This window comes from Martes martes, assembly GCF_963455335.1.
Source record: "Martes martes genome assembly, chromosome: 3".
Lineage (NCBI taxonomy): Eukaryota > Metazoa > Chordata > Mammalia > Carnivora > Mustelidae > Martes > Martes martes.
In genome coordinates this window covers 75,243,552-75,263,977 of record NC_137890.1, presented here as the reverse complement: position 1 = coordinate 75,263,977, position 20,426 = coordinate 75,243,552, and the positions used below count along the sequence as shown (strand labels likewise).

Below are 20,426 nucleotides of genomic sequence, written 5' to 3'. Positions count from 1 at the left end.
AGCATTAGTGTACAATCACAGCCAAGTCTTATTACAGTTCAGATGCAAGAATTTTATTAGGATCCCAAGTACTTACCCACCTGTAGTGTCAAAAATTATGTTTAGGTATGAAAAAGTAAAATTTTATTTTAAAACTCAGCCTATTACTTTGGGAGTGCAATTATGAAAATATTCTGCATATGTTAAGAGATTTACACCTACATATATGAAAAATAGATCTACAGTCTCTCTAAATGTTTTCTATAGTATTTCCTACAAATACAAAAACTGAGAAAAGCATTTAAAATGCTATTCTTAAGCTCTAATGAAATGCTGACCTAGGTGATTTTTACCCAACAGTTGCTAAAATCATTAGGTGAAAAGCTGCTGGGGAGCTGCATAATAGGAATCATGCTGACAACACCTGAACCCACCATCAACTTCACCATCACAGAAAGAGAAGACACGTGTACCTCCTGATGTGTTGGAACTACAAGTACACATCAATTACCATATACTCTTCTCACTACCACCCACCTACTCACTCATTCCATCCTTGCTGCGGGGGGGGGGGGGGGGGGGACAACGAAAAACAAACAAAAAACCCAAAACTACAACAGAAAACACGGATTCTGGATCAAGCCTGCAGATCTACCAGTTTACAGAAATACAGAGGATGGAGGAATATTCTACATACCACTAAAAGGATATAATCAGCAAAATGCAGAAGATGAGAAAAGCTATGGGAAAACTGAATTTCTTTTTTTTTTTTTTAAAGGAGCGTTCGCCACATCCACTACTTTTTTTTTCTTTTTAAGATTTTATTTATGTATTGACAGATAGAGATTACAAGTAGGCAGAGAGGCAGGCAGAGAGAGAGAGAGGAGGAAGCAGGCTCCCTGCTGAGCAGAGAGCCCAATGTGGGACTCGATCCCAGGACCCTGGGATCATGACCCGAGCTGAAGGCAGAGGCTTTAACTCACTGAGCCACCCAGGCGCCCCGAAAACTGAATTTCAATAGATAAGCTATTATTTATAAAAGAATGAGAGATCCATACTTAAGAGACAGAACATCCAAATGCACATCGAATGTACAGACCCAGCTATGTAAAACCATTTGAGATAATCAGGCAATTTCAACAATAATTGGATTGAGGATATTAAGAAATTGGAAAATGGGAGTGCGGGCAGTAAATGATACTGTGATTGTACTGGGGAGGGGGGGAACTCCACACTTACATTACTAGCAGTACAGTCCAGTGGCAAAAGCACTAGATGGAATTTGGAGAGATCCCAGGCAGATTCCTAATCCCAAATCACTGATCATGTAACTGTAGTCTGCAGTAAACTATTCATCCATTTTCTCATTTGTGAAACAAAATACTACCACTTACTGGCCCATTTCACAGATTTTACAGTTGCTCTTCAGAAAAAATAAAGAAATAATATTGGTGAGGCTTCTTCACAGCAAGTATCTGCCATGAAAATATATTCTGCATTGTTATTTTTAACAATGACTGACCCACAGTAACCAGGTTTTGTTGACATTTTAAGATAAATTTTCTATGAAACCACTTTCTCTGATCTCTTTTTTATTTAAGTTTTACATATAATAAGGAAAAAAAAAACCACAGGAATAATGCCATAGCTGAAAAGGATCAAAGGTTTTTAGATTTCTTTCTCTGTCACTACTTTGGGGAGGAAAGGAGTGAGTATCCTAATTATGATGTCTCCCACTTTCCCTTACCCACTTCATCAAAAGTACTTCTTCTCATTAACTCACTGGAGCAAAAATGAGTCCTGTAGGCTGCACATGTGATTATTAATCACATAAACATGTTTTTTTTTAAACTGCCAGACAACTTTCAGAGGAGGTTTTTGCCTAAACCAATACATCGGAATCCATTTAACAAATCTGAGGACAAAATTACTAAAACATTAAACTACTTATGTCATTTTAATCACTAAACACTTATTTGTTAGCTGTTCTCATTCATGCATACATTCTTGCCTCCTCTCCAAAGCCCTTTCCCCACCCTCATTGTCCTTCCTATCACCTTCGGAAGCCCAGCAAGCTCCCCTCTCCACCACTCCCGGAAAGCCTCCAGATGGTCCAGGCTCTGTTCACTCTCAACTCGGCCTGTCTTCCCTTTAAGCAACAAGTCTGAGGTCTGTGTCACTGCTTACCCTGCCATGTGTGAATATGGTATTCCCAACTAGACTGCAAGCCCTCTGAGAACAAAGACTGGTAAAGAGGTAAATAGATATGCATCCATAGCGTCCAGAACACAGCCTCACCATTCAGACTGCAGAAATGGGCCTGACTGCTCCACTGCTGTTATGGGATGAATAGCACCCCACAATAAAAGCAGCTGAAGTCCTAACCCCTAGGACCTCAGAATATGACCTTATTTGGATAGAGGGTCTTTACAGAGGTCATCAAGTTACAGATCATTAGAGTGGGCCCTAATCCAACACCTGGTGTCATTATGAAAAGGGGAAACGTGGACAGAGACAGACGTGCAGAGGAAAAGCGATGGGAGAGACAGGAGGGAAAACAGCAAGTAAAGATGAAGGTGGGGGAGGGGGAGTCACCGGGTGGCTCAGTAGGTTAAACATCTGCCCTCAGCACAGGTCATGACCTCAGGGTCCTGGGATCAAGCCCCTCATCCAGCTTCCTGCTCAGCGAGGAGCCTGCTTCTCCCTCTCCCTCTGCTTGTGCTCTTTCGAATAAATAAATAAAATCTTGGGGGGGGGGGGGGGAGATGAAGGCAGGATGCATCTACACACCAAAGACTGCCAGCAAACACCAGAAGCTTCGAGAAAGGCAGAGCGGACTCTCTTGATAGCCCTCCAAAGGAACCAACTCTGCTGACTCCTTGATTTTGGACTTCTGGCCTCCAGAACTGGGAGACAATATACTTTTGTGATTTTTAAGCCACACAGATTTTGGCGTTTTGTTCGGGCAGCTCTAAGAAACTGTTACAGTTGGGGTTTAAGAAAATGAAAATGTGCAATAGTACTGTATAAGGTCTAACATGGGAGACACTGAAAATAACGGAGAATAAAATGAGCACAGTTTTGACCTAGAAGGAAGTAACCAAATGACAAAGAAAAAAACCCATTATACATGGAAGTAAAAACAGCAAGCTGCAAATCTGCAGATTTTGTTGGAGGTGGGGAAGTGACACAAACACACGATGTCATGTTTGTACGTGAACAGGTAACGTCCAACCATACAAACTCTCACAAGCAGTTAACTGTTGGGAAAGACTGCATCTCCTTCTCTTTGCAGAAGATCATTTTTTTTAATTCACACAGTTTCGTACTTTTTAAAATAGTAAGTGGCTCTTTAACTTTTTAGAAACATAGAATTCGGACTATTGTTTCCAAAGTAATCACATGTCATATTCTTTAACGATATACACAATTAAACCTGAATGGTTTATTCACTTTTAAATTCCTCATTTTGATAGTTCAAAAGAATTCATTAGTTACTAATCTACAAAGGCATATTTACCATTCCATTTCTAAAACTGACCTCATCATCATATTTCAGAGTCAGTATTAAATATTCTTTGTTTGTAAAAATGACAGAAGGAAAAGAAGGCACCATTTACCAAACACTCCACGTTTACCAGGCATATAATCCTGGAGGTTTTACAAATGTTCCATCATTAAATTTCATTTCTAAACTGTGCCACACCTATTCAGTCCAGCCTTCTCCCTGTTAAGAGTAGCATTTTAAGAGAGCCTTGTTAGCTTTGATTATCAACCAAAAATATACCCAAATATCCTTTCTTGAATAATTCATTCCAGATTTATCATGCATAAATTTACCTAAATCCAAACCTTTTTTTCACCTTTATTTATAAGATCTCAATTTGTGAGGTTACTTAGCAATATCACCAGAAAGTAGCCACTCAATAAACATTAGAAATCTACATCTAGTATATAGCAATACAAGCCTTTCTCAAGAAATAAGAGACTCTCAAATATACAACCTAACCTTACACCTAAAAGGAGAAAGAGAAAGAACAGGAAAAAAGCCTAAATCCAGCAGGAGAAGAGAAATAATAACGATTAGGGCAGAAATCAAAAGAACAGTAAACCAGACCAAAAAAACTAGGAGCCGGTTCTTTGAAAGAATTAGTAAGATCAATAAACCCTTAGCCAGACTTATGAAAAGGACCCAAATACATAAAATCATAACTGTGAGAGGAGAGATCACAACCAACACCAAAGAAATACAAACAATCATAAGAATATATTATGAACAACTATACGTCAACAAATTAGGCAATCTGGAAGAAATGGATGTATCCCTAGAAACAAATAAACTACCAAAACTGAAACAGGAAGAAAGAGAAAACCGGAACAGATGCATAATCAGAAAAGAAATTGAAGCAGTCATCAAAAAATCTCCCAACAAAGGAGTCTAGGACCAAAGGGCTCCCCAGGAGATTCTACCAAACATCTAAAGAAGAATTAATACCTATTCTTCTGAAGCTGTTTCAAAAAAATAAAAATGGAAGGAAAATTTCCAAACTCACTCTATGAGGCCAGTATTACCTTGATCCCAAAACCAGACAAAGACCCCACTGAAAAGAATTACAGACCAATATCCCTGATGAACATGGATGCAAAAAATTCTCACCAAGAAATCTAGATCTAAATTCTCTGGGAAAGCTGAAAATTACTGAAGTCACACTCAACTTTCCAAAGTCTGCTAAGATGATCGAAGTCATCACTAATAGAAAATGGCAAGAACATCACAACAAAGCCAGACTGTCAGGGCTGAAATGGTCCAGCTCCCAAAGTGACAGGAGAGAATTAAAGCAAGTAGACTGGCACAGCAGGACCGTGGAGTACTGGGAAAGCCAGTGACCTCAGCACAAGCAGCCATGTAGTCTTTAAGGAACAAAAACAATAAAATTACAGACAGAACAAAACAGGTAACAGATATTACTTGTTAGTTTAAATGGGCAATCTAGCATGTCTTCAAACAAGATGACAATGTTGCCAATACACAAGTGGGGTTACTAGGCTAAGGCTTGATTTTCACAGGGGGGAAAAAAAAATCAATCAGAAGGTAAGATTGCTTCCTTCAACTTTCTCTTTGTAAAGCTGAGAGTCAAAGTCCAGGCAGCTGCTTTACCAGGCATGGGAACATGTCAGGTCTTTGTTGAACTAGGTTCCCTGTGAGGGATATGTAAACCTCTTCAAATTCAAAAACTGTGGTAAAAACAAATGAAACTAACTAGTAAACTAAAGAAACTAGTAAGAAAAAAAGAGTGAAAGGTCTTTTAAAGAAACATATACAAATAACAACAAGAATAATAAATTTGCATAGCAGAATCAAAGCACAGTATTTCTGGTTTTGTTTTTCATCAATTATATCTAGTTTTGAGCCTCTCACATTTCAAAATTCTTCAACTTTTGTTCACCTTTAAAGAAAGAACCCTAACAACCATCGCTCTGAGGCAATCAAAGTGTTATACGCTAAGTCCATCAAATAATGAAAGATTAAACACTCCATTTCTATTCCTCACCTGTTCCTAGATGAACCAAAGCTTCATCATTCAAGGCTATAAGCTGGAAACCTTCTAAATATTGTATCCTGAGATACAATATTGTATCCAGAGACAAGAACACCCTTCTTCTCCTACTCTTTCAAAAACACATTTTCCTCATGCAAAGTTCAAAGTACCAATTGCTACTCCCAAGGTACCACTGTAATCATCCTGCATGAGTATCTTCATAAAGCAAATTAAACACCAGGGAATCTGTCTGACATCAGCAAAAAACTGTGGAACAATATTCTAGGAAAAAAGATAGTAACTTCTTCAGTTATAATGCCTGAGATAATCACAGACAAATCAGAATAAATGTTTTTGTCTACAGAATCTCATATTACAAACATATTTATCATTCCAAAGAACAGAAGGCTTTTAGTCTCTCCTTGCCCCTTCACTGCTTGCTTTATTTGTGCTGAGATGGGTTCTTTGTAAGATTCTACTTTGAAAGAATTACAAAAATTCTCTTGTCAAGGATCCCTGAAAAATCCAGGTGGACCAATACTGTAGAAATTAACAACATTTACTCTCCATAATTTTAGAACTTTAAAAAACTGCTACTAGAAGTTAATTACAAAAAGTTTGCTGATATCAGAAGTTAACTGCTCCCTCACAGCACAAATAATTCAGCAAATAATTGTATGCTAATAGGAGAGCCAAAACCACAGAGAGCTTATCTGGAAAAAACAAAACAAAAACAAAAAACAAACAAACAAACAAATGAAACCTCTATTAACCATAAATTTATGAACCATTAAAATGATCTTTAGAAGAACAACAACAACAACCACTTAGAAATTTGCTTCATCAATCACCTGAGCATCCTAAGACCAGGATCTTCAAAACACTCATTTTCAAACTCTGACATGACTACACTTCGTGAAAGCAAACTTGTGAGGCCTGTTGTAACTCTCGGACTATGGCATCTTAATGTGCCTTCCATCCTCTCCTTAGGAGGACAAGGAGTCCTATCAATAATGGTCACATACTGAATTTAGGTTCTATTTTATAGCACAAAGGATGTCTACATAAATTGTCTCATTTCACATGCATCCCCTCATGTGATCTAATGAGAATGACTATACCATTTCAAAACTGAAATCCAAGTACCAATAATTAACGAAGTGGGACTCAAAGGTACTCCCCCACACACAGGAAACTTGGAAGTCAAGAGACAAAAATTCCAAATTCTTGTTTAAAAAGGAAGGAAAAACAATTTTGTTCCAACCATGAAAATTTCAACATATTGGTTTATAGATATCATTATGGATTTGGGGGTCAAGAAATTCAGACCTCATCCCTAGTGAATGTGAGAATGACTTAAAACCTGTTTCTCCAATCTGTGAAAACGGGGTTATTACTTGAGATTTCCTAGCCCTAAATGGGTCTTCAAGGCAACAGTTATGAGAAAGTATGGAGCTAAGAGAAAAAGGGCTAAATAACTGAAATGATTTTGAAATATCTCAAAATCAATCTATATAGTTGGTTTTCTTGGGTATAATAACATGAATATATGGTTATATATGTTGTCTTTCTGTTTTAGGCAGGTTTCTTATTTAGCAACATTTTGGTTTTTACGTAATTTGATAGTCATTTCACTATAATACAGATAAATTTAATCCACTTAAGTTTATTGTAATTAATGAACTAGGGCTTGTTCCACTTAATTTTGGTTTTCTGTTGTTTTTTTTTTTTTAATTTTGCTTCTTGCTTTTTCTATTTTCCTGCTCTCAGAGTCTGAGTGATACAGTTTAATTTCCTGTTGGTTTGGACGCAAGAAAATTCATTTTTTGGGTGGGTGTGTATTTATTTATCCTTCATTTTTAACATGCCTATATAACTTTAAAATTTCTAATACTGGATTTTTTGGAGGAGCAAACTGTTACCAGGTTTTAACCACCCACTGAATAGTGGTGATTATTCTACCCAATCTTGTTACCGTCATCTTTAAAAAAATAATACAAGTAACTTTTAACAATCCATGCAATGTACTGACATTTTTATCAATTCCATTGTTTCATTATCCCAACAACTTTCCTCTGAACTTATATTTTCTCAGGCTAAATACATATTTTAATGATATTTTAATGAGAGTCAATGATTGGTAAACTCTCTTGGTACTTCTTCATCTGCCCCTTCCTCCTCTCCAGCCTAAAATTCTCTCAGGACTCCTTCCATGCCAAACTGAACTACAGATTCTAAAAATAGCACATTATCCCATGACTCTATACCTTTGTTCACATCTGGAATCCTACCCCTCCTGTCTACACAATAAATGACTTCATTTCACAAAGTTCAAATATCTTCTGTGAAGCCTTTTCCCTGAAGTCCTCTTCTCTCTTGAGAGAGAGAGAACCACTTTCTCTTTCTCATGTAACATTACTTACAGAAAAACTGTCTCCTTGCACTCATTTTTTCTATATCTCTACCCTCTTTCCCAAACTTTTTCTCATCATGGCATACATAGAGAGTAGTAACTGTAGAGTCCCCAAAAATATACAGATAAGACTATTCTCAACTGGATGAGACTGGTCAAGGGATCTGGTCAATCCAAATGACTCTCGGCTGCCCAGAGGCCACGAGGATTACTTTCTCAGCACAACCAGAACCCATTCAGGACACACTAAATGGGAAGCTTTGTAAAGACCAAGGCTTACCATTGTCATCTTTGTAGTCTCAGTACCCCCCCCCCACTAATGTAATGTAATTCTCCAATAATACTTCCTAAAAGTACTTACTGAAGAAAAGGCACTCTCTACAAAAAAAAAAAAAAAAAACAAAACCAAAAAAAAAAAAAAAAAAGCATGTCACTATTGGCTTTTAAATTCTCCCCATCCTCCCATGAAAAACACTATCAGGCAGAAGAGTTATTAGGTCACTAAAACACCAAAATAAAATCAAAGGCAACAGTCAATAACTCAGCTAAAAGATTCTGTGATTTAAACCAGTATTCACAAGTAGGAAATGCATGGATGATTCCTGCACCTATGAAGCATTTCAATAAGAACATCTGTCAGCTATCACTGAAATAAACATCCACTTCTTGTTTTAAGTTGGAAATTTTTACTGGCATGCAGCCTTCAACATGTGGATTACTACAGATGGGAAGTCTAGGCAAACTTATACACTCTGTAGACACTCCACAATTTTTAGAAAAAGTTAATGATCTTTCTTACAAAGAAGTAACAGAAAAGCATAAGGCAGTGAACACAGTGGACTATGCAAAGTCTCAGCACCTCACACAATTATGTTTCCTATTAAATATCCTGTACTTGACACTATCACAAAATTCTTCTCGACTAGGAACTTTGTGAAAGTGAAGACTTAATAGTTTTCTTCCAAAACAAATTATGTCTATAAACTGTGTCCTTCATCTCCTTCTAACACAATTCTAACCGTAAGATTTTAAATGATCAAACTCTAGTTTCAGGTATTCACAATAACACTGTCTCTCTGGTTGCGAGTTTTCAACCCAGCAACCCATACATAACTGTTCATAACAACTAACATTTACCCTTTTCTTACAACACCTTAAAGCACTTTACAGATATTTAATCCTTTTCCAGCCCATGAAACAAGGAGAGAATAATAGGTTTTCGACAAGATATGGAAGCAGACTGGGTAACTGCACGGCAGGCCAACGAGAGATGTTATTCCAGGAAAGGACAGAGGCAGGAACAATAGGAAAATACAAAAGGAAATAAGGCCTGAAGCTGACTTTGATACATGCAAGTCGTTCTAACAATGACAAAAAGTTGGGGTGCCTTTTTTTTAGTATAAAAAATAAGGCAAGATTTTTCTTCTAAAAGTAGTATTCCCAACTTACCTAAACTTCTCAAAAATGTTCAAGAATGTCACAAATTAGACCATATCTATTCCCAGACAAAAAGAATAAAATCTTTCTACAAACTATTTAAAACAGAGAAAGATCATCTCCATTCTTAGTTTACAATATCATAATCTAATCTACTTCAAAATAAATCTGTGTTTTCAGAAGCATATATTACTAATGTGCTGTTTCCTGTGATGAAAATGAACTGCAATAATTGCATTTCATGAAACAAATTTCAATTTTGCTTACTAATATTTGTAGAGCTAACATGAATCAGTAGCGTCAAAGAGTCCTTTCCACACTGAGGGCACAAATCACCTTAGAGGAGTAATAAATAACTAACACCATTACAAAGTGATTACTATGAACCCAAGTATCATTTACCCCCATTTTACAGATAAGGAAACAACAGCACAGAAAATTAAGTTGTCCAAGATTGCACTCACACCTAAGGAAACAAATGTAGACTCTCAAAAAAGGGCACCAATTCAAAATTGGTTTTAATGGTACTGAAAAAGAAAAAATGTTCAAGCATGAGTAAATAGTTACATAGTAATAACCTGTTAATGAATAAAATGGCAATATCCCTAACTTCCACAAAATGCTTTTAAAGGAAGAAATATATATTTACTTTGGACTGTAATTTTCCATGAACAAAACTGGGGAACTAGACATATTTAACTGTATCTAATTCCAGGCTCCTTCTATAATCTAAAACATGACTGAATACAACCTACTAAATGGGAGAAATATTTGCAAATCATGTATCTGGTAAGGGACTAATATCCAAGATACATAAAGAACTCACTCAAACAGCTCAATAGCAAAAAAAAAAAAATCCGACTTTTTTAAATGGGCAAAAGATCTGAACAGACATTTTTCCAGCTAGCCAACAGGTATATGAAAAGATGCACATGATCAATCCTCAAAGAAATGCAAATCAAAACCACAATGAGGTCCAACCTCATACCTATTAGACTGTATTATCAAAAAGAAAAAAAATAAGTATTGGTGAGGATATGAAAAAAAGGGAATCTTTATTGGTGGGAATGCACTTTTGGTGGAAATGTAAGCTGGCATAACCACTATGGTAAACAGTATGGACGTTCCTCAAAAAAATTAAAAATAGAACTACCATAACACTGCAATTATCTGAAGAGAATGAAAACACTAACTCAAAGAGGTATCTGCACCCTTGTGTTCACTGCAGCATTATTTACAATAGCCAAGACACAGAAGAAACCAAGTGTCTACTAATGGATGCATGGATAAAAGAAATTATCGTATATACACAGAGTGGAATAATACTCCGCCAGAAAAAAGAATGAAATCTTGCCATATGCAACACCATGGATGGAACTAGAGAGCATTATGCTAAGTGACGTAAATCAGACAGAGAAAGGCAAATACCTATGATCACTCATATATGGAATCTTAAACAAACAAACAAACAAAAAACCCACCAAACTCATAGATACAGAGAACAGATTGATGGCTGCAGGGGGTGGAGGTAGTCAAAAAGTAAGAAGAAAAAAATTAATAGATAAAACATGATTAAAGCTTCCAAAATACTGAAGATATCAGTAATAATTTATAAACTCTGAAGGAATCAAAGTATTCAGTTTTAGATCTGGAAGGAAACAAACATACAAGAAAACTAAAATTTATCTTCTGGGTTAACTGCTCTTTTTACTATACCATGCTGTAGGATACATAATAAAATATTAAACATTAAGTTTCTGGGATTAAGCTACTAAAAGAAAATCTAAATTAGATTTTAGGTTAGACTATCTGGTCTATCAGACTATTTTGGTCTGATTAAATCAGACCATCTAAATCTGGAAAAATGAAGGTTTCTGGAAAGGATTAATGCTACTAAGTGAACAAGTGCTTAAATAATCTTTCCTGAGACAGCAGAAGTTTCAGGAGAACTAGAATAAAAATTATTTCAAAGGCAGGAAGGAAGAAACTTCCAAGTAACAAAATGGAGGTTTTCCATCTCTGGGGGACCTGGTCAAAAGCTAGGAATCAAATAAGACGTGTTGTGATCAAGCCTGGCTAAAACTAGCCACGTGGATCATGATAGGGTAATTAAACTGCTCTGAGATCTAGTATAAAAAGACTAGCTAGAAGCAGAAGGTAAGCAAAACCAGATGATATAAAATAAAACCAGTCTTTAGACACATTCCACACACTTGAATATGGTGTTTAAAACTATACTTTTTAAGCCTATTAAAAGTTTCAAATTCCAATGGTCTTATCTTTGTGATAACTATTAAGTACCTAAGATTAGAATAAACCCATCATAATTTACAAAATTCCATTTCTACTAACTATATATAACTTAGTAGCCTATCACTATACCTTTCTGCATTAACAAACTTGCCATATTATCATTTTAAACATTAAACTCTCCATGCTTATCCTGTAATTGTACAAATTTAAAAGTTAGCAAGACAATCATTCATGGGGAAAACTGAAATGGAAAATTTTATCTATAAGATCGATTAAGTTTTGTTTGTTTGTTTTTTAAAGATTTTATTTATTTATTTGAGAGAGAGACAGTGAGAGAGAGCATGAGAGGCGAGAAGGTCAGAGGGAGAAGACGACTCCCCGTGGAGCTGGGAGCCCGATGCAGGACTTGATCCCGGGACTCCAGGATCGTGACCTGAGCCAAAGGCAGTCGCCCAACCAACTGAGCCACCCAGGCGCCCAGGTTTGGTTTTTTTTTTTTTTTTTTTAAAGACAAAATATGCTCTGGGAGGTAAAGCAGTTCCTTTCTTTTTGCCTAAGAGTTTTCAAATGCTTTTTACAAAATATTTTCCAAACTTTCTCTAATGAGAACATATGATTTTAATAACCAAAAGGTACTGTAGCCAAAATCAGATTAGCAAGCTTAAATAAACCTTTTATAACACTTATTGTAAATGCTCTCTCCACTAAGCCTCCTCAAACACATGCTCAAACATTCCTTATCAGTACTTAACCATTTACATGATGGGGAAAAAATCCTTCTTTTTGAAATTTTCCTGTCTAAAATTAATGTCTATAGTAAAAACAGCAAAAATGAGTAAAACAATGGCAACTCACTTTGAATGTTCCTATTATACAAGCACTATTCTACTAATAAAATATAAATAAAAATTATTTTACTAAGAATTACATCTACCCTATTTCCTGAGAAGGAACAAAGCATTTTATTATTTAATACAATATTCGGACTGCATGGAGAGGAGAGCAGCCTGAGCGCAGGCGTGCACGCACACACACTCACCCCCCAACCCGGGGAGGGGGTTTCACAATCAACAAGGCAGAGGCTTAACTCTTAACTCTTACTGAGTGACCCCAGTGAGACTCAAAACAATGAGAAAAGACAAACAGCCACCTTCACCTGTGACTTTCCTTCAATAAGGAGTTTAAAGGTCACTGTGTGTAGGGTGCTATTTTAGGGACAAGCTTTTCAGAAGTAAACCTGTCGGACCTGCACAGAGCTGACTTGGGGCCTTGGCCTCCCACGTTCTGATGGTTCTACCTCCCCGTGCTGTGACTGGGAGTGGGCAAGCAGCCAGGCCAGTGCCATCCCAGGATCTACCACCGTCTACCCTTAACAACTTCTCCTTTACCCAATCCCCCTCCTCAACAATCTCTTCCCAAACATGACTTCTCCAACCCACACAGGAAGGGACGTAATGATCCCAGCTGGTGCAGCTGATGCCTTCGAGGAACAGCCCAAGATCCATGTATTACCACTTTCCAGGCCACCCAAAACTGCTCTGCAGCTTTGGTTTCCAAACCTAGGCCTCTCTTATATGTATCTGGCTACTTTTCCCATCATTTCATAATTATTAAGGAGACTATTTAATATCAGGTAACTACTATGTGAAATCTGAAGCTACTTCAGAGGCAAAACAAACACCACCATGTGACACTGAAAAGATATTATTTCGTGGACAAATAACAAGAGGCATTTCTAGACGTAGCTTTGCAAGTTTATTCACTCCCATCTAAAAAGAATCACTCATTTGGCTCAGGCTACAACACTAACTTCAGAAAAACTGATTTTTCCCATATTAGCAGAACAGTGACCTAGAATAAGACATATCTGAAGAGATTTGTTCTTAACAGTTACTCAATCCAATTAAGGTATTGCCAATCTGCCCAGATACCTTAAGCTGACAAATGAAAAAAAATCAGGTAAACTTTACTATTTTTTTTAAGATTTTTATTTATTTTACAGAGAGAGAGAGAGATCACAAGTAGGCAGAGAGGCAGGCAGAGGAGGAGGGGGAAGCAGGCTCCTTGCTGAGCAGAGAGCCCCACGTAGGGCTCCACCCCAGAACCATGACAAAAGCCAAAGGCAGAGACTTTAACCCACTGAGCCACCCAGGCGCCCCTAAACTTTACTATTTCTAAAATAAAATTCCAATTCATCATATTTTCACAGATGTTGACCCTCTGAGTAGAAGTATCATTCTTCTTAGGTCCAATGCCTCCTCTTTACCACCAACACACACACACCCACCACCACCCCCAACCTCATCCATGCTAAACAAACTCACTTCCCCCAGACTCAGGTAGGAGAAATGAAGGCCTCTGGGAAACTGTTCTCTAGTTTGCAGAAGTTAGTGATCCACCAAACTGCAGAAATAAACAATAGTCCTTCCCCTTAAGGTCTTCGGTCTAATAAGGAGACAAGAGAAAAATTCACAACACAGCAAGTGTAATAAGTACTACTGAGGTTACCAAAACTCCATGAAATTATGAGGGGTATAGAGGTGGGGACGGACAGGAGTAGGATTATCTAAGTAAGGCTATCAGCTTGAGAGACAGGGAAGAACTCACCAGACTAGAAGCAAAGAGGGAGTGTTCAAAGCCTACACAAAGAGCATCTACAAAGGCACAAAGGTAAATACCTTTACTTTTCTTGATGATCAATTTTCTAAGATGGGTCGCAGTCTTCTTTAAAGAGTAAGATTACAGATTACTTTGAGACATTCAGCATTATTTTGGGAGTGCATCAGAATTTATTCAAATATGAACTACAAACACTCCCAATTCTAACACTAGTTTTGGAACCATCTTATTTGACCAGGCACTGACATTTCCATATTCACCAACAATACACACACACCGCATGCAACCAATCAACACACCTGAGTGAAAGCCCTAGAAAGAACTTGAGTCTGACATTCTTCAGATCAGAATCCTTTACTCAGCGTTTGACTTGGCAAATCTCTCCCCATCTTCCTAATCTAATCAGAGCATTTATATTTAATATATATACCTGAATACTGTTTGTGTCCCTCAACTAGATCATAAACACCAGGAAAGCAGGGACTGCCCTGATCACTACTGTTTCCCCACTGGCTGAGGCTTAGCAAGTGATAAACGAGTGAATGAATGGTGAGTAGAGAGTAACAACACATCACTCCCTAAGCAATAGACTTTGACAATGAACTATGACCAGATAATCCGTGTAGCTCAGCAATCTGGCAAGATTATCACTTTCAAAGAATTAATTATCACATTCCTTCTGAAACAGAATACGATAATAATTGGCATATCTAAAAATAATTAATCCACATGATCCTGGGGAATCGTTTTTAACATAGTCCTTTTAATATCAATGATTTCCTAAAATGTAAACTGTGAAAAAGAACATTCATTTGGGGAAATGGATTCTTCAGTGATTCACTATTCAACATGATTTAATACTGTAGATTTTAATTCCACCTGACTTCAGCCATTTTTTTGTACTGCTCCTCAGCGAGCAGTATAGAATCTGCCTCTAAAGCACCTTTCCAATCTGATTCATCACTCCTTAAAGAAAGCCATATAAAATGTACTACCCTTAAATCGAAGATTGCTGGGGATCCCCTTGTGCAATCGGACGCACAAAAAGGGCCAGTAAGATAGAGCAGAAGGAAAGATTTCAGATGTCTTTAATAACATAATCGCTAGGCCCACACTGCAAAGAATAACTTTTTTTCTGTGAGGGTTCACAATTAAGATCCCTCGTTGTAAGCTCAGAAGTACCTAATGAAACGAATTTGCCCCATCGTGTGGAAAAACTGGGGCCCTTCTGGCCAATCACGAAAACACCAAGATTTAAACGCACCCACGTTTTGCTGTAATTAATTCGGGACTTTGCAACAGGCAGCACCTCTTTTCCGTCAACGTCTATTTAAATGCCCCAACGAAACGCGAACAACCACCCTTACAATCCGTCCCCGTACAGAAGTACTCCCAGCCACACACAGATGTGTCTGATGTATTAAAGTAAACAATCGACCGGGAAGCTTAAGCTGTTTTCAAGATTAACGCGGATTTGCAAAGCCGAGACTGCCACCTGGACACTTGGCTGGAAAACGGAGAGCTCTTTGCTCAGGAAGAGCCGAAAATGGGAAAATTTTCAACAGCACTTATTTAAAGTTTCCACCTTCACACACACCCCCTTCCCCTAAGCACCGGGTGGGGGCCTCGGCGTCGCCAGAGGCGCGCGGAGGATATCTGCATTTGACTTCCGTCCTCTCCCGGCAGGAATGAGACCCTGCCTTCCTGCCAGCGGACCCCCCACCCCCGCCCAGGGCCGCCTCCCCGCTCTGCGCACCGCCGGACGGAAATGGAGAGGCGCTGCCCCACGTCCTTCCACCTCCGACCCCAGCCGGGGGCCGTGCGCCCACAGCTCGGGGTGCGCCTCGCCGCTCGGCCCCGGCGCCGCGGGAAGACTCGGACAGTTGAGCCCGCGGGCGCTGACGATCGGTGCCCGCGCCCCGCCGCGTCCACCACGGTCGCCCTCGCGCCGCCCGGGCTCGCCGGGTACCTCCCCGCTTTCCGGGGACAGCGGAGCCCCCGCGCTCCCCGCCCGCCGCCGTCCAACCGCCCCCGCCTGGGCCGCGGGGGCCCCCACGCTAGGCCCCGCGGGCCGCCCGGGTAAGGGGCGGGGACAAGGGCCGAGCCGCCGCCGCCCGCCCGCCCGCCCGCGGGGGTCCCGGGGCCGCCCCCGCAGCCCTCCCGCCGCACCTACCATGGTACAGATGGAGGCGAATTTGGAGACTGTCATTAGGATTTCCATCCGCCCAACGCCATCTTCCACCCAATCACAGCAGCGCCGGCGGGCGAGGGAGGAGAGGAGCCGGGCCGCCCGCTCGCACCGCAGCCCGCGGGCGGACCCCGAGCCGCCACGGACCCACGCACCGAGCCTGCTCCGCCGCCGCTGCCGTCGTCGCCGCCGGCACTCCGGCACTCCCCGCCTCGGGTCCCAATCCCCGCCTGCCGCTCGCCCGCCCGCCCCCGGCTCCTCCCCGGCGCAGGGCGCAGCCGCTGCCTCGGGGCCCGCGCCTGCCCGCGAAGCCGCCCGCCCGTACACCCCGCCCTGCGCGCTGGGGAGCGGGCTCCGCCGAGGCCCTAATGCCCGGCCTGCCCGGCAGCTGCCTGGCCCAGCGGCGCGCCCCGCCCACCCGCCGCGCGCCCAGCCCACCCGCCGCGCGCCCAGCCCACCCGCCGCGCGCCCAGACCGCCCCGCGCGGCCCCGCCCACTCCTCCGCACACGGCTCTTCGGCCCCAGAGCGCGCGAGCGGGGGAGCTCAGGCGCGGCCCCACCCCGCGCTCGGCCGGACCCCGCCTCCCGCCCGCGTCCCTCGCGGTCCTAGAGCCCGAGCGCCACCAGAGCCCGGCTGCGAGGAGAGCGGGGGAACAGGGAACGGGGAAGAAGGGGGGTGGGGGGGTCCGCGGCGGGGCTCGTCCTTTCGCTGCACGGGCTGCGGAGACTTGGGTAAGTCCGGGAGAGGACTGACCCGCAGCCTCCGCTAAGGGTGAGGGGACAGCTGGTCCCCACTCCCCAGAAAGAAAACGGAGGTGATCTGGGCAATTATGGGCGGAGTGGGAGGAAACCTTCGTACGGTTGAAATAACCCGGTAATCCAACATCTCAGGCACTTAACAAAATGTCAGGTGGTCTATCTCTTTGACATACAGTGGGTGAATCACCTGGGTCAAAATACCATAACTTAACAAAAGATAATTAAAAATGAAACTATATATTTAGCTCCTTGAATTAGGAAGAAAGACAAGTAATGGGGAAAGGGGGCCAAGCTGCCTTCCCGCCTCCCTGCTGGCCATAAATTTAGAATATGTTTATAAATATAGTACCTAAATATATTTGTTCTGAAAGTTGAGTTGCAAAACAGGGAAAATCTCAACCCAACACTGATGATGATGTTACCATAGACAAAAAGTCTCCTGAGTGAGAAAAAATGTCCTGTGAGAAATACTTAAGCTGGGTCAGCTAGGGTACGGTTCCTCTTTTCTACTTTTATAAAATACATCAATGCATCCTGTTCTTTATGTCAGGAAACTCAGCTTTATTTCTTCCTATTTGAGAAAGTAGTTCAAGTTAGTAGAACTTTATTATATTGGAAAGCCTGTAACATTTCCCATTTGGTGAGCTGCAGTGATGGGGTGCTTTTTGGGTTCCCCTATTTCAGTGTGGCTGAGGATGTGAATTCAGATAAACCTCCAAAAATCAGATATGCCTTGCCTAATAGGTTCAAAGCATTTGAAACACAAAACAAAGCAAACAAAATTTAGGTGCAAAACAGAGTTCTGGTACATGAATGCTGTTTCCATAGTGATTTCCATTATAAGCTTGCTAGGGGGAAAAATTGCAAATAGAATATAGCCAAGTCCCATAGTAGCTGGCTTGATTCTCCAGGGACCTACCTCCATGGAAGCTGGGGCCCTCCCTCGTTGCCCTGATACCCAAGCCAGCAGCTAGGACCCTGCTTTTCACCACCACACAGTCAGGTACTTGGAGTGCTTAGTGCCTCCCTCTCCCTGCCAAAGATTAGGAAATATCACCCACCTGAATTCTTTCTGTGTTCTATTGTGCTTAGACCCCAGGGCCTACCAGTGTCACCATGCTCCCAGACCCTGTCTTGCCTATTTGGGTAAACTCCTATTGTAATCCTGCCCTCCCCATCTACTATTCTGTTCCAGGAAACAGATCTAATGTGGCAGAATTTGAGCCCTGCCTCCATCTACACTGCCCACCAACATGCCTCTTCATCCACGAATCCTAAAATGTCACAGGAACAGAGGCTGCCAGCTTTACACTTAATTTTACATAAGAACAGGCCTTTTTAGAAATGGATTCCTGGTAGAATTATCAAGAGTTATGTATAGGTGATATCATAACCGTCTAAATTCACAAGGGGGTCATAGATCCTAATTGCAGAACCTCACGATGCCTTGTCTCCCCAGCCTCAAGTTCACGGAGAGGCACAGATATAAAGAGATTCTTCTAAGTGCTGCAATGGGGTATTTTGTAACAATGTGTCATACAGTTAAGATTTGATTGAGGGGGGAAAAAAAAAGATTTGATTGAGGGGCATCTGGGGTGGCTCAGTTGGTTAAGCGTCTGCCTTCAGGTCAGGTCATGATCCCGGGGTCCTGGGATCAAGCGGGGCATCAGTGGGGAGTCTGCTTCTCCCTCTCCTTCTCCCTCTGTGTTCTCTCTCTCTCTCTCACACACACATACTTACATACATACATACATAAATCTTTAAAAAAAAAAAAAAAAGATTTGACGGAAACACAACCCCTTTGTACCCAGAACTTAGAAGGGGTTATCTAGGTTTAGAACTCAGTTTTTACCTGTAGCTGTATCAGCTTTACCACGACCTTCACTGTACCTAGAAAAAGATGGGTATGTGTACAACTGACTTCTTTGGGGCCTGCCTGAGTGTGTGAGCTACAAAATATACCCACATAACTTCAAGGACCAAGCATAATCTACTTGGTCACACAGTATTTTAATTTTTGTATTTTAATTTTATTTTATTTTATTTATTTTAATTTTATTTTATTTTTTATTTTTACTTATTTATTTATTATTTATTTATTTATTTTTATTTAATTTTTATGTTTTATTTTTATTTTATTTTTATTTAATTTTTTAATTTATTTTATTTTATTTATTTTATTTTATTTTATTTTATTTTAATTTTGAATACTTGTACACAATCCTGTCATGTCTAGTTCCTTGGAAGCCCTTCATATTTTCTGTCGCCTGTCTTGTCTCCAGTTAACCACGTGTCACCTCGTACAGGCATACCATGGAGATGTCGTGGGTTTGGTTCTGGACCACCACAATAAAGCAAACATTGCCATAAAGCAAGTCAAATCAATGTTGGGGTTTCCCAGCACAAACAAAAGTTATATTTATACTATACTATAGTCTTTTAAGTGTGCAAATAGCATTACATCTAAGAAAACAATGTATGTACCTCAACTTAAAGAATACTTTCTTGGAATGCCTGGGTGGCTCAGTTGGTTGAGCAGCTGCCTTCAGCTCAGGTCATGATCCCAGCGTCCTTGCTCATTGGGGAGCCTGCTTCTCTCTCTGCCTCTGCCTGCCACTCTGTCTGCCTGTGCTCCTTCTCTCTGACAAATAAATGAATAAAATCTTTAAAAAAAAAAAAAAAAAAGAATGCTTTCTTACTACAAAATGTGAACTCTCATCCAAGCCTTCAGCAAGTCATAATCTTTTTGCTGGTGGAGGGTCTTGCCTCGGTATTGATGATGAGCTGCTGACTCATCAGGGCGGTGGCCGTTAAAGACTGGGGTGGCTGTGGCAATTTCTTAAAAGAATACAATACAGTTTACCACATGGACTGGATCATGAGACGGCAGCAGTGCGGGCCCATCTTCTCGCCCCACTTCTAACTCCAGTTCTCTTGCTGTTTCCACCACCTCTGCGGTGACTGCCTCTGTGGACGCCCTGAACCCCTCCAAGTCCTCTGGGAGGGTGGGAACCAATCTATCCCAAACTATGGTGAATGTGGATATTTTGACCTCTTCCCATGAATATTTTAAAAGCATCTGGAATGGTGAATCCGTGCCAGAAGGGTTTTATTTGCTTAGCCCAGATCTATGAGAGGAATCACTATCTATGACAGCTATAACCTTACAAAATATATTTATTGAAATATAAGACCTTCCGAGTTTCCTATGTAGCAGAACAGCTCCCTCACTGCAATC

The 20,426-nt window shown here is 40.7% G+C and overlaps 1 protein-coding gene across 1 annotated transcript in view; it reads right to left on the bottom strand.

Annotated features, from left to right (window-relative positions):
• USP12 (ubiquitin specific peptidase 12) overlaps positions 1-16,802 on the bottom strand; it is a 101,106-nt gene extending 84,304 nt beyond the window's left edge. The window contains exon 1 of the mRNA XM_080799872.1: positions 16,415-16,802. Coding sequence (XP_080655998.1) covers positions 16,415-16,462 — 48 coding nt within the window. The 5' untranslated portion in view covers positions 16,463-16,802. The remainder of the gene's footprint in view (positions 1-16,414) is intronic.
• Between the last annotated feature and the right edge of the window lie 3,624 nt (positions 16,803-20,426).